We start from the raw sequence: 14385 nt of genomic DNA, 5'->3' as shown, positions 1-14385 counted from the left end.
TCCACCCTTATCTGCTTTCCGGAGGGACCACTCTCTCCGTGACTCCCTTGTCCACTCCACACTCCCCTCCAGCCCCACCACACCTGGCACTTCTCCCTGCAACCGCAGGAAGTGCTACACCTACCCCCATACTCCTCCCTCACCCCCATCCCAGGCCCCAAGAAGACTTTCCACATCAAGCAGATGTTCACCTGCACATCTGCCAATGTGGTATACTGCATCCGCCTATCTCCACCTATCCTCTCCTCTATCCATCTTCTATCTGCCTCCCACTCTCTCCCAATTTATTTCAGAACCCCCTTCCCCTCCACCTTTTCTGATGAAGGGTCTAGGCCTGAAACGTCAGCATTTCTGCTCCTATGATGCTGCTTGGCCTGCTGTGTTCATCCAGCTCTGCACCTTGTTGTCTCGGATTCACCAGCATCTGCAGTTCCTACTATCACTGGCACTGAAAGAGTTGCTTTTATCAGGTGAGGGTTGAGAGTCAGGTATAGACAGCCAGCAGCTGGGGTTTTGGGGCTCAGAGCTGCCTTTAGTCATGTTGGGGACACGTTTTGCAAGAGCAACCTTTTGCTGATACTGGAAGGAACTTATGTTGGAACCATTTTTGTTTGTTGCACTCAAAGCACGTATATATATGTATGCGTGTCAGCGTGCTGTGTGCCTGTGTAAATGTCGGTGTATGGGGATGGGGGGGGGGGGGGGGGGGGGGGGGGGGGGGAGGAGGGGGGGGCGGAGAAGAGAAGGGAGTGAGAAAAACAGAGAGGAGGCTGCAAAAGGGATGCAAGAGAAGAGGAAAAATAAAGAGAAGCTGCAAGAGGAATGCAGTGTGCAAAAAGTGTGCAATCCAAGGAGGGGGCAGGAAGCTACGAGGTGTTTGAGAGGGGAGAAGGAAGCTGCAAGGGAAGGTTGGTGAAGAAGCAAGCTTCAAAGAGCATGGAGTGGCAAAGGGGTTGCTGCAGGGCTATGAGCAAGGTACAAGCTGCATAAGGTTGTGCGTGTGTCTCCGCACGTCAGGGGAGGCACAAGAGGTGTCAGGAGGGAGAAATATGAGAGGTCTGGAGAAGGGGTCAGAGAGAGAGAGGAGAGAATTTAAATATTGTGGTGTCTGGGAAATTAATGCTTTCCTTGTGCATGTGGCTTTAAGTTTGATGGTGAACTGAACGTCATTGAAGATATTGGTGAATTATTTTAATTCTGTTGATGCAGGTCCAGATACCCCCTATGTCAACAATAGTATGGAAGGTACTGTTGCTACATGATGGCATCACCTAAAAGGTGAGTTCAAGAAAATGGATAAGTAGCCTTCAAAAAAAGCTCGAGGAGAGCTTGCTATTTGATGTCTCTGAGAACATCTCCCTGATGCTCATTTTTGAGGTGGTAATGTCCAAACTCAGCCTTAGGCACTGAGAATCTATCACTTAAATGTCTTCCTTGTGTTTTGGTGATTGCACATAGTGCTCAGAATGTAGCATGATAAGAGTACTAGACAGTTTGACAATCTCTCACTAACTTGCATTCTCATATGCTAGTTTAGTGACTGCTGCTTTATCTTGGTTGTAATTCCTGGATCTCTTAACACCTTCCTTACAGCCTTCCCTAACTATAATTATCTTTTCCATGGTGATATTTAATAGATGTTCAACTTAGTTATTTCACCATCACTCATGATGCATTTGTGTCATTTTATTTTCAGTTTTGAAGTGCAGTATTTTAAATATCATCTGCCATTGATCCACTCACTTGCAGATTTTGTCCAACTCACTTGTAAATCCTGAGCTGCCTTCTTGAATTTCACTTCAAAACCATGGAGTTTTATAATATTTGATTAAATTTGAGTTTCTGAACCTAAGTCACTGATGTAAATTAGAACAGCATTAGCTATTGCTTGTCTGATCAAGTGTCTAAGCAAAAACCTACAACCCTCACCATTAAACAGAAACTCGGATCAAACATCTGGTTTCTATGGTTAATTAAGAACTTTTGTTGAAGTTAACCAAAGATCTGCACTGCAACGTATTCAACTCTAACAAAATTAAATGAAATGACATTGTTGGAGCTCTCACCACTGTATTATCAAGCCCGAGTGAGCTGCTATGTCTAACCGCCTCTGTCCTAGTATCCATCTGAGATGACAATGCTAATGGCAATGAGTGCCTGTTGGATAACTCTCGACCTGTCCATCTATCCCCAGAATTAAGAGTCTGAATTGGTGTTTTAGCTGCCTGAGATCGTATATGCCAGGTTTCTCCAGGTCGGTTTGGTGGTACAAGAGGTGGCTTGTCTCGTGGTAGGAGGTCACTTGGCGTGCTTGGTAAAGGCCGCCTCTGCATTCGAGAATCAATGCTGGCTGATGGGTGTCGCTCAGGTGGAGTAGGCGGAAGATCTCGATGAGTTGGAGGAACAGGTAAAGGCTTGTCTTGTTTATGCAGGCCACCAGAAGAAGTCTGTAGAAGAAAAATAATACTCAAAACACTAAATCTTTACAACTTTAAACATGTCATATTTGTTTTAAAGTACATTAAAGTGGTGCCTCTAAATCAGGTGTTTAGCTCTCATCATGCAAAGGTTCAGCAATGACGACTGAAAAGCGACAATTACAAGGGTGAAGACACAACAGATGGCAACTGCAAATTTATACATTTTAGTCTTTCCTGCTATATTCTAAGTATGCTTTGAAACTGCCTAATATAGTATTACAGAAGTATAAAAATACACATTTTAAATAGGATAGGAAAGAAAGTGTCTTTTGATCATTCACGAGCTGGAAGATAACAAAATAACAATATCTTGAGTCGTATGAAACAAAGAACTGTGGATGCTGAAAATCTGAAACAACAACAGAAATTGGTGGAAAAACTCAGGAGGTCTGGCAGCATCGAGAAAAAGTGTTTTGAGCCAAGCCTCATTTAGTGACTGAAGGTTCAGAAAACGCTACACACAAATTTCAGTCATTTGAATTCTTACCATCCATGCTTCGATGTTTTAAAATACGTACTGGCCTTTGTCAAATAAAAGCCACAAAAGTTGGGCAGTGGGTTGCCACAGTAGCTTAGAATGAGCTTCTTTAAACTCTGGGTCCATCAGGAGGAAATAGAACAATTGCTGCAGCTGCAAGGGTCTTTTTCAAATGGGTTTTAATACTCAACCCAATCCTCAGTTAACAGCAAATTTGGAAATAAATGGTCACCTTAACCCTTGACAAACCAGAAATGCAACAGCACACTCAGAAGCTCCTCCTTAAATTGGTAAAATGTAAATCAGGCTGTTTGCTATACTCGATACAGATTTTCAGAAACTAGAATGACCGTGCACCGAATGACCAAGAATGATCAGCTAGCTGAACCTATCCTGAACGCAACCACATCATCTTTTCAAGTTCCCTCGAAACTGAACTGTAAGCAAGTATCCAATTATACATTGCAACTTTAGATTTTAGCAAATCTACTTAAGGTTTCAATCCTTCTACAAATGTTTACTAGAATGCATCATTCAATTATATCCCCTAAATCTAAAAAGATTTAAAAAGCTAGAAATGACACCATGCAGTTCCAACATCTATTTTAAAATTGGTCAAAATTATCACTGACAATTTGCAAGCTTTCACAAGACTACAAGATATGAGGAGAATTAGACAATTCAGTCCATTAAATCTGTTCCACTCTTCATATCATAGAATACCATAATATCAAGAATCTGGATCAACTCGTGAGCTGTTCTGTTAGAAGTTCAGTTGTATAATGATAATGATAATGTCAGTGAACTAGAATAAGAGAGTTCAAAGGCCAATATGGTAGCCTGAGAACTCAAGTTTATTTTAAAATGAAATTTGGAAATAAGAAGGCTGTTTGTGAAATATCGTGAAGTTGCAAGATGTAGTTAAAAAAAACTGGTTCAGCAATGCTCTTTAGGTGAGGAAAGCTGAAATTCCAATGTTGATCTAGTATCGGGGAGAGGAACAATGCAATCTTGAATACCAATATGCTCCAATTACTGAAAATTATCACAGGTTAGCAAGGCCATTAAAAAGAAAAAAAAACAAGGACCGACAGCCTGAAGGCTATTAAGTGACGATTCAGGAAGTGCTGTCTATTAGAAATGAGGGCCTACAGAGACCATTGCCTCCATAATGCTCTGGTCCACTCCTCCATCGCTCCTAACACTTCCCCACTCTCCATGACACGTTCCCAAGCAATCATAGAAGATTTCACACTTGCCCTTTTACCTTAAGGCCACAGGAACAGATTTATACCATTTGGCCCATAGACTCTGGTCCACCATTCGATCATGGCTAATAGGTTTCTCAAACCCATTCTCCTGCCTTCTCCCTGCAACCCTTGATCCCATTACTAATCAAGAAACTATATCTGCCTTAAACATACTCAATGACTTGATCTCTTCAGCCCTCTGCGGCAATGAGTTCCATAGCTTCACCGCACTCTGACTGAAGAAATTCCTTCTCACCTCAGTTCCAAAGGTTCAACCCTTCTCTCTGAGGATGTGCCCTCAGGTCTTGGTCTCTCTTCCGAGTGAAAGCATCTTCTCAGTGTCCACTCTATTCAGGCCTCTCAGTATCCTGTAAGTTTCAATGAGATGCCCCTAATCCTTCTAAACTCCAAGTACAGAGTCAGAGTCCTCAACCACTCCTCATATGACAAGCCCTTCATTCCCAGGACTGTTCTTGTAAACCTCCTCTGGATCTCCTCCAACACCAGCACAACTTTCCTTAGATATGGGGCCCAAACTGCTCACAATGTTTCAAATGCAGTCTGACCGGAGCCTTACACAGCCACAGCAGTACATCCCTTCTCTTGCATTCTAGCCCTCTCAAAATGAATGATATCATTGCATTTACCATCCTAACTGCCAAATGAACGTGCATTAGAAGTTCAGTTGTAGAATGATAATGTCAGTGAACTAGAATAAGAGAGTTCAAAGACCAATATGGTATTGTGTGGCACCTTGTCATAACGACAAGGTTAATGTTAGCATGGGTACAAGGTGATTTATTGAAATGGCAAACTACAGGAAAGTTGGGCTCATTCTTATCGACAGAGTAGAGGCGCACTGTAAAATAGTCACCCACTTGCTGTTTGGTCTTCCCATTGTAAAGAAAACTGCATTGTGAGCAGCAAATACAGTAGACTAGATTGAAAGAAGTACAAGTACTTTACCTGGAAGGTGTGTTTGAACAGTGAAGAGGCACGTAGTAAGAAACCAGCAGAGGATAACAGAAAAAAGCAGTAAGTGGGAGAAGTTGAAATATGTGGGTAATATAGACAAGGATTGTTAGAGTTTATTTTAAAGATATAAGAAGTAAGAGAGAGATAAGAGTAGACATTGGACTGCTGGAAAATTAGGCTGGAGGAGTAGTAATAGGGAACACTTTTTTTCTTTATTCATCCATGGGATGAGGGCATCGCTGACCAGACAGCATGTATTGCCTATCCCTAGTTGCCCAGAGGGCAGTTTAGAGTCAACCACATTGCTGTGGGTCTAGAGTCACATGTAGGCCAGACCAGATAAGGATGGCAGTTTCCTTCCCTAAAGGACATTAGTCAAACTGATGGGTTTTTCTGACAATCGACAATGGTTCATGGTCATCATTAGATTCTCAATTCCAGATATTTTATTGAATTCAAATTCCAACACTTGCAATGGTGGGATTTGAACTTGTGTCCCGAGAACATTATCTGGGTCGCTGGATTAACAGCCCAGCAATAACACCACTAGGCCATTGCCTCCCGAAGTGGTATAAATAAGTGGTGTAGGAACTGAATAGGTACTTTGCATTAGTCTTCATGGAGGAAGACATGAGGAGTATACCAGAACTTCAAGAGACAGGGAGCAGAGGTGACTGCAGTGGCCATCACAAAGGAGAAGGTGCTGGGGAACTTAAAAGGAAGATGGATAAACCACCTCGATCAGCTGGACTAACCCAGGGATTTGAAGGAGATGGTTGAGGAGATTATGGAGGAATTGGTGATGACCTTCCAGGAATCATTGGAGTCAGAGAGGACAGGAAAATGGCTAATGTAACACCTGTTTAAGAAGCGAGGGAGGCAGAGGATGGGAAATTACAGGCCAGTTAGCCTGAGATTGGTTGTTGGTAAGATTTTAGAGTCCGTTATGAAGGATGAGATTGCAAACTGCTTGGAAGTGCATGGTAAAATAGAGCTGAGTCAGCATGGCTTTGTCAAGGGAGCCCATGCCTGACAAACCTGTTAGAATTATTTGATCAGAAGGCATGCGACACAAGGTTATAGTCCAACAGGTTTATTTGAAATTGCAAGCTTTCTGAGCACTGCCCCTTCATCAGACGAAGTGGCTTCACTTGACGAAGGAGTAGCGCTGCAAAAGCTTGTGATTTCAGATAAACCTGTTGGACTATAATCTAGTGTCGTCTGACTTTTGACCTTGTCAGTCCCAGTCCAATATTGGCATTTCCACATCAGAATTATTTGAGGCGGTAAAGGGCAAGCTAGAGAAAAGAGACCCAGTGGACGTGATCTATTTGGATTTCCAGATGGTCTTTGACAAGGTGCCACACAGGAGACTGCTAAATAAGGTGAGGCCCCACGAGGTTAGGGGCAAGGTCCTGGCAGAGGATTCGTTGACTGACAGAAGGCAGAGAGTGAGGATAAACGGCTCTTTTTCAAGAGGGCAACCAGAGACTAGTGGAGTTCCGCAGGGGCCTGTGTTAGGATTATAACTATTCATGTTATACATTAACGATCTGGATGAACATAGAACATAGAACATAGAACATAGAACATAGAACATAGAACATTACAGCGCAGTACAGGCCCTTAGGCCCTCGATGTTGCACCGACCTGTGAAACCAATCTGAAGCCCATCTAACCTAAACTATTCCATTATCATCCATATGTTTATCCAATGACCATTTAAATGCCCTTAAAGTGGGCGAGTCTACTATTTTTGCAGGCAGGGCATTCCACGCCCTTACTACTCTCTGAGTAAAGAACCTACCTCTGACATCTGTCCTATATCTATCACCCCTCAATTTAAACCTACGTCCCCTCGTGCTAGCCATCACCATCCGAGGAAAAAGGCTCCCACTGTCCACCCTATCTAATCCTCTGATCATCTTGTATGTCTCTATCAAGTCACCTCTTAACCTTCTTCTCTAATGAAAACAGCCTCAAGACCCTCGGCCTTTCCTCATAAGACCTTCCCTCCATACCAGGCAACATCCTGGTAAATCTCCTCTGCACCCTTTCCAATGCTTCCACATCCTTCCTATAATGCGGTGACCAGAACTGTACGCAATACTCCAAGTGCGGCCGCACCAGAGTTTTGTACAGCTGCAACATGACCTCATGGCTCCGAAACTCAATCCCTCCACCAATAAAACCTAACATACTGTACGCCTTCTTAACAACGCTATCAACCTGGGTGGCAACTTTCAGTGATCTATGCACATGGACACCAAGATCTTTCTGCTCATCCACACTACCAAGAATCTTACCATTAGCCCAGTACTCTGTATTCCTGTTACTCCTTCCAAAGTGAATCACCTCACACTTTTCCACATTAAACTCCATTTGCCACCCCTCAGCCCAGCTCTGCAGCTTATCTATGTCCCTCTGTCACCTGCAACATCCTTCCGCGCTATCCACAACTCCACCAACTTTGGTGTCATCTGAGTAGCTGAGTGCATTGCTGCTAAGTTTGCAAATGATACAAAATAGGGACAGGTAGTTGAGAAGGCTGCAGAAGGTCTTAGGCTAGGAGAGCGGGCAAAGAAGTAGCAGATAGAATATAATATGGGCAAGTGTGAGTTATTCACTTTGGTAGTAAGAATAGAGGCATTGACTGTATTCTAACTGGAGAAAGGTTTCAGAAATCTGAAACACAAAGGGACTTGCAGTCCTAGTTCACGATTCTCTTAAGGTTAACATGCACGTATTAAATTCTGACTTTGTTGTAGTGTTCCAATGAAGCTGAACGCAAGCTGGATAAACACCACCTCATTTTCTGATGAGGCTCTTTACGGCCTTCAGGACTCAACATTAAGTACAACAACCCCAACTCCAACCCACTTCTCTCAGAAGTGCAGGCCTAATTCCTCCTTTTCACACTCATCAATTACATCTATTTTACGTGTCAAAATGCCCTTTACCACCATCAGCACTCTGCTTGCCTTTTGCCCTGGCACTCTCATTTCATGTTCCCCTGTCAATTGCATAAAATGCATCATTTCCAGCCCCTTCTAGTTCTGAATATGTTTCATATCATACCCAAAACATTAATTCTATTTCACTCTCCACAGATGCTGCCAGACCTGCTGAGTTTCTCTAGCACTTTGCGGTTTTGTTTTAAAGTATTCAAAATGCCCGATTATGTTCACAATTCTGTTCTCAGTTATCTTAGCATGTCTATACTTTACAATTACAACTATCGCAGTGAAAAAGGAGAAGAAGAATCCAGAAAACAAAATTATCTATAATCACATGTGGGATAGTTCACCATTACTGAACACATAAATGCTGAACACACACTAGAAACAATTAAAGAGGTGAAATTAACAAGCGTGACAAATTGTATTAGTGACAGAAGAGCAAGGCTCTTTTAGGATTTAGGATTTCAGTTATCCAAACTGTCCAAGTCATTTCAGAATCATGTATGTGTAGGAGTGGCGACTCCTATGCAGACCACATAATTAGCATCCAATTCCTTCTAGTATGTCCCCCTGCTCCTCTCATATATCACTGACTTAAGCATTATTTAATCAGAGGGCAGGCGCACACAACGCATTTGCCAAACAGTGATTTAAAATTGGTATGTTATAATTCTTATAACCACAAACAAAAAAAGATTGTCAGACTTAGTTTTCAGAAGTAGACATTTTTCCATGACAGGTGCTATAGACCCTGCCACTTGACACCATTACTTCATTTAATGGAATAACAGCTCTAATTATCTTGCAGACTCACCAACACAATATGCTGCAATTTAGATGTGGATTTGTCACTTCCTACACATCACAAGCCACCAGTGATCACAGCACAATCTTGTCAGAAATACTATACCATGCCTTCAGCAGGGCAATGCAAATCTCACTTTATTCAATTCTTCCAAGACAGCTTGTTCGTATCTCATTGAACAGTCACCACCCCTTAGCTTCCATGGGTCCATTTTGCTACCAACTTTCTTGATTTCACTTTATCTTAACTGAAATAATCCCTTCACTATAAAAGCTGCCTCCAAGAAGCCCAGTTTTTTTTTTAAATCATACCAACACGCTTTCCTTAAATTTCCTCCTTCTCCATTTTTACTTTTCTAAATTTTATTTGATCCAATCATAGAATCCCTACAGCGTGGAAGCAGGCCATTTGGCCCATCGAGTTCACACCAACCCTCCAAAGAGCATCACACCCAGACCCACCCTGTACCCTATCCCTGTAACCATGCATTCCCAATTGCTAACCCACCTAACCTACACATCCCTGGGCACTATGGGCAATTTCCCATGACCAATCCACCTAACCTGCACATCTTTGGACTGTGGGAGGAAACCGGAGCACCCGGAGGAAACCCATGCAGACATGGGGAGAACGTGCAAACTCCACACAGAATCACCCGAGGCTTGAACTGAATCCAGGTCCCTGGCACTGTGAGGCAGCAGTGCTAACCACTAAGCAACCGTGCCACCCTCTGAGTTGCTCTGCAGCTATCTTTTACTATTCCCAGGTTTCACATTGTTTATTTTACAAATTCTTCCTTTTCCAGGGTGTTGAAACCCAGACTCATTTCATTCCTCCCGCATTCCATACCAGATTTATTGATGACTATGTTGCAGTTATAGACAGGAAGGGTAGAAATGCTTTGCTTGTGAGGGAGTATTTGCTTTGGGAAACTATGACGGTAGGTATTGCTTTCCTCAGGAAGAAAGTTTGGGAGAGGGGTGAATAACTTTCTCTCCCACCTCCCAAAACTTTTGCTGTAACCTTTTATTGCATTACACGGAACATTGAATGTAGGATGATTCACGGAAAGGTTAAAATTGCACTGGACTATTTCGACTAAATCTACACATTTTGGGCTGAATCGTTGTACATTTTTATCTACCAGGCCAAATCAAGAACTCATCATACCCAGAATTGTAATATAAATTCCAGTCCATACACTGTCCCGATAAGTTTTTGGGTCTCAGAAATGTTAGCTATAAATGTACAAAGTATTATCTGAATAAAATAGTCCCTTACCTTGGGTGAAACACAAGGACTAGGTGCACTAGAAACTGTGGGTGATCGATGCTGCAGCAAGTCTAACCGAGGAGGAACTGGTGGAAGCGCAGAATTGGGAGCTGGGGTGACTGGAGACGGTGGCCTCTCAATCTTTTTAGGAAAAAAATTATGCACTAATATAGTGAATGATGCATACAAGAAACATTGTGCAAGGTTTCTAGCTCACAATATTTTTATATAGTATCAGTAGTCTTGTTCCACACTTCCACAATATTGTTACTGTTTTTCTATACAAAAAAAATCAAATAATTAGTAGGGCAGTAGACAATTAGCCAAGCCTCTTTTCCCTAAAATCTATCTTATTCTGCAGGAAAAATACATCTCTATTCACACACACAAGATATATCAGGCTCAAATGGAATTACCCCACAAACATTTGGCTGGCTGACTCTCACCATCAAGGTCACACACGAGGAACTGCTTTTTGGATTGCAGATGGCATCCAGGCAATGCCTTCAGCAGAGGAGAGAAAATTGAAAAACCCTCATAACATTAAATAAGTGTTTAGATGTGACTTACAATGCCAATGCATACAAGGCTATAGGCAAAGTGTTGGAAAGTAGGATTAGAATAGGTGGTTGTTTTGGACCACTGTGGACATGATGGGCCGAAGGGTCTCTTGTTTTGCTGTAGATCTCTACGCCTCTATGATTCGAAGAGTTAAAATAAAAACTGACAAATGATCAACCATGGGGCAAATAATAAATATAGTACCCTGACCTGGAACTGAAAACCAAACACACCTATATTAGTAAAGAAAGTCAAAGCAAAACAACATCAGAACTTCAAGCAAAAGGAATATTAACAGTAAAAAAAAAATACTTTGAATATAGGAATGACACACACAGATTTAATGATACAACATAAATGGCAGGGTATAAATAAATAAAAGCAATAAATACTATACTAACGGGGCCAGTAACAGTTCTAAGTGGGACCCGCTCAACAATAATGTGCTTGCTGAAGCTCATTTTGGATTCCATCAGATCCATTTAGCTCCAGACCTCACCACAGCGTTGGGCCAAACATAAACAGAAGAGCTGAACTTCAGAAGGAAGCTGAGAATGATAAATGGGCAGTCAGAGTGTAGCACCAAGGAGTTCCAGCAATGACTCTTACCTCATGGGAGCATCACTCTTGTTGGAGATGTTCTTTTCCTAGGACTTGTGTGACACAAGTATTACTTGCCTCTTGTCAACCCAAGTCTGAACGGTGTTTGTGTCTTGCTGCATGTGGACAGAGACTGCTTCAACAGCTGAAGAATCATTAACAGGGCTGAACATTATTGAAGTGACCCCATTTCCTACTTTATGATGGAGGGATGGTCATGAATGAAGTAGCTGAAAGAGGTTGGGCCTAGGACACTATCTTGAGGAAAACCTCAGTGAGAAGTGGAGATGTTTCTGATGACATCAGTGATTTCAGTGGACAATGTAGTTCCTATGAAAATTCATGATGTGGACGCTGAAACAGTTACTAACTACAAGTAGTTACAATTTAAAGTAGATGGTAAATTGAATTGCACAGGACAGTAGACAGACGTAGTACCCAAGGGAGTTGGATCATTATACCACCCCAAGATTAAAATCCTTTTGATATCTCAAAATTATGAAATTCTTATATGACTGAAGCTGAGTGCCATTCTTTTTTGGTATCGCTCTAGATACTGTGTCCTTTGCGTATTAGACTTTGTAAAAATACAGAGATTGTTGAAGCAGGTGAAAAGGGTGTTACTAGACAAAATCTGCTTCCAAAGAATTGTGGCAAAAGTAAACAACATCATGAACAATAAGAATTACTGGTGGATGTGCTCAGGGAAAAGGCCACAATCGATTTGATGCAAGACAAAATGGTTCTTGAGCTGATTTGCACGCCTTTTTATAAGAACTTCTCTACAAGGAATGTGATGAAAGAATGAGAATTTGCACTCATGCTAGGACTTAAAGACCGATTATGTTAATGCAAATAAAACAATACTAATTATATTTTTAATTAAATTTAGTCATCTGTAAAGGGTTAATTTTCCTGTTATTATACAGTTACATATAATTTTTGAATGGACAAACATGTACCCAAAATGAAGTTCTGTGTAGGCAAAGTGAAATTGAATTGAACAGAAAATATCTAGAAACAGAAGAAATGTAATAATAGTCAGCCTGGATTTCAAAAGGAACAAGCTTGCTGGACCAACCTTAATAAATTTTAAGAAATGGTAACAGAGAGTAGACAACGATCATGATGTAATTTATCTGAATTTTCAAAGGATCTTTGACAAGGTGCCACACAATAGGCTAATGAATAATATCAGAGAATGTAGAATCATTGGACAAGTGGAAGAATGCCTTATTAGCTTGTTTCAAGACAGAAAACTGAAGTAATAGTTAGTTATTCACAAAAGCTGAATATGGGATTGATGTTGCACTAGTATCTAGCATCACTGCTGTTCACAATTTGCATCAAGAGTTGAACATTGGAATCTAAAACACAATCTGTGAATCTTCAGATGGCACCAAATTGGAGGGATAATCAATACTGGGGAGGGCTGCAATAAAATACTGAGGAGGGCGTTAATAATTTGCAAAATGAGCAAACAATTGGCAAAAAAAAACAGAAAATAGTAGGTGGTGGTCATTCAGCCCTTCAAGCCTGCTCTGTAATTAATTTTGATCATGGCTGATTATTCAACTCCATAGCCTATTCCCACTTTTCTGACACATCCTTTGATCCATTTAACCCCAAGTGCTATATCCCATTCCTTCTCAAAATCATATGTTTTGGCCTTGATTGATTTCTACAATAGCGAATTCCACAGGCTCACCACTCGCTGAGTGAAGACATTTTTCTTCATCTCAATCCTTAGTAGGTACCCAGTATCCTCAGACTTTGAACCCTGGTCCTGGACTCCCCCACCATCAAGAACATCTTTTTTGCATCTACCCTATCTAAACCTCAGAGGTTTTATGTTTCTAGGAGATCCCCTAGTCATTCTTCTGAACTCCAGCACAAATAATCCTATCTGATTCAAACTCTCCTCATACGTCAGCCCCACTACCCCAGGAATCAGTCTGGTACTTCTGTAGCATAACGTGCAGCGAGGAATATTTCCAATCCAACAATCCTCCACTATCAACATCCTGGGGGCTTCCATTGGCCGGAAACAATTGGACCAGTCACATAAATTACTGTGGCTAAAAGAGCTAGTCAGAGACTGGGAATCCTGCAGCAAGGAAATCACCTTCTGCCTCCCCCAAGGCCAGTCCACCATCAGGAGTGTGATGGAATACTTCACACTTACCTGGATGAGTGCAGTTCCAATAACACTCAGGAAACTTGACATTAGTGAGGATAACTAACTGGCAGACAGTGGATGTCAAATGAAGCAAGAACTGCACTGAGCCAAACAAACTGGAGCTAAAGCCTGGCAGCATAAACAATAAACAGTGGAATACTGTCAAATAGGAGATGGCTCATGCACAGTCAAAGTATAGTGTCTTAAATAAAATCCAAAGCTCCAAAAATGATAAAAGAGATGGAAATCATGTCAATGAAAAAGAAGTGTGCCTTTGATTGGTTTCAGGGAGCAAATTCAATTAAGAATCAAGCTAGATACAAAGGCTCAGAAGGCAGTTGGGAAAGCAAATTAGACAAGCAAAGAGGGGTCATGAAAACAACCTGGCAGTTGATACAAGGTGAAACCCCAAAGACTTCTATAAGCACATCAATGGTAAAAGAATGGGAAAAAGGAAGACTTGGGCTGATTACGGACCAGAAAAGGAGATTAGCACAAAGAAGCAAGAGGCATGGCTAAGGAATTAAATGAATACTTTGCATCTTTCTTTACCCTAGAGGTAGATGCTACCCAGGCCACGGTGACATAGAAGCAAGTTCAGTCACTACAAGAGTTTAAAAATGATGAGGAGAAAGTATTGGATAAACCGCTGGTACAAAAAATTGATCATCTACTGGGACCGGATGAGATGCATCCAATAATATTCAGAGAAGTGCAAGTGGAAATCATAGACACGAACAACGGTATTTCAACCTTCCCTGGATTTAGGGGTAGTGCAGACAACTGCAGAATTGCAAACATTATGCTTCTGTTCAAAACAGGTTG

General features: G+C 41.6%; 1 protein-coding gene across 2 annotated transcripts in view; it reads right to left on the bottom strand.

The window, feature by feature from the left end:
- The window catches only part of LOC109922666 (Cbl proto-oncogene, E3 ubiquitin protein ligase), a 48989-nt gene that overhangs the window by 18519 nt on the left and 16085 nt on the right, over positions 1-14385 (bottom strand). Inside the window, exons 6-7 of one of the 2 annotated variants that reach the window (XM_048615436.1) lie at positions 10230-10361; positions 2067-2447 (exon numbers count right to left, since the gene is read on the bottom strand). In XM_048615436.1, the coding sequence (XP_048471393.1) occupies positions 2067-2447; positions 10230-10361 (513 nt within the window). The remainder of the gene's footprint in view (positions 1-2066; positions 2448-10229; positions 10362-14385) is intronic. The other variant, XM_048615437.1, reaches the window with a different exon arrangement.

The sequence above is a fragment of the Rhincodon typus genome, chromosome 32 (genome assembly GCF_021869965.1).
Source record: "Rhincodon typus isolate 14 chromosome 32, sRhiTyp1.1, whole genome shotgun sequence".
NCBI lineage: Eukaryota > Metazoa > Chordata > Chondrichthyes > Orectolobiformes > Rhincodontidae > Rhincodon > Rhincodon typus.
Note: the sequence above shows the minus strand (reverse complement) of the source record. Positions and strands in the feature narration are given on the sequence as shown.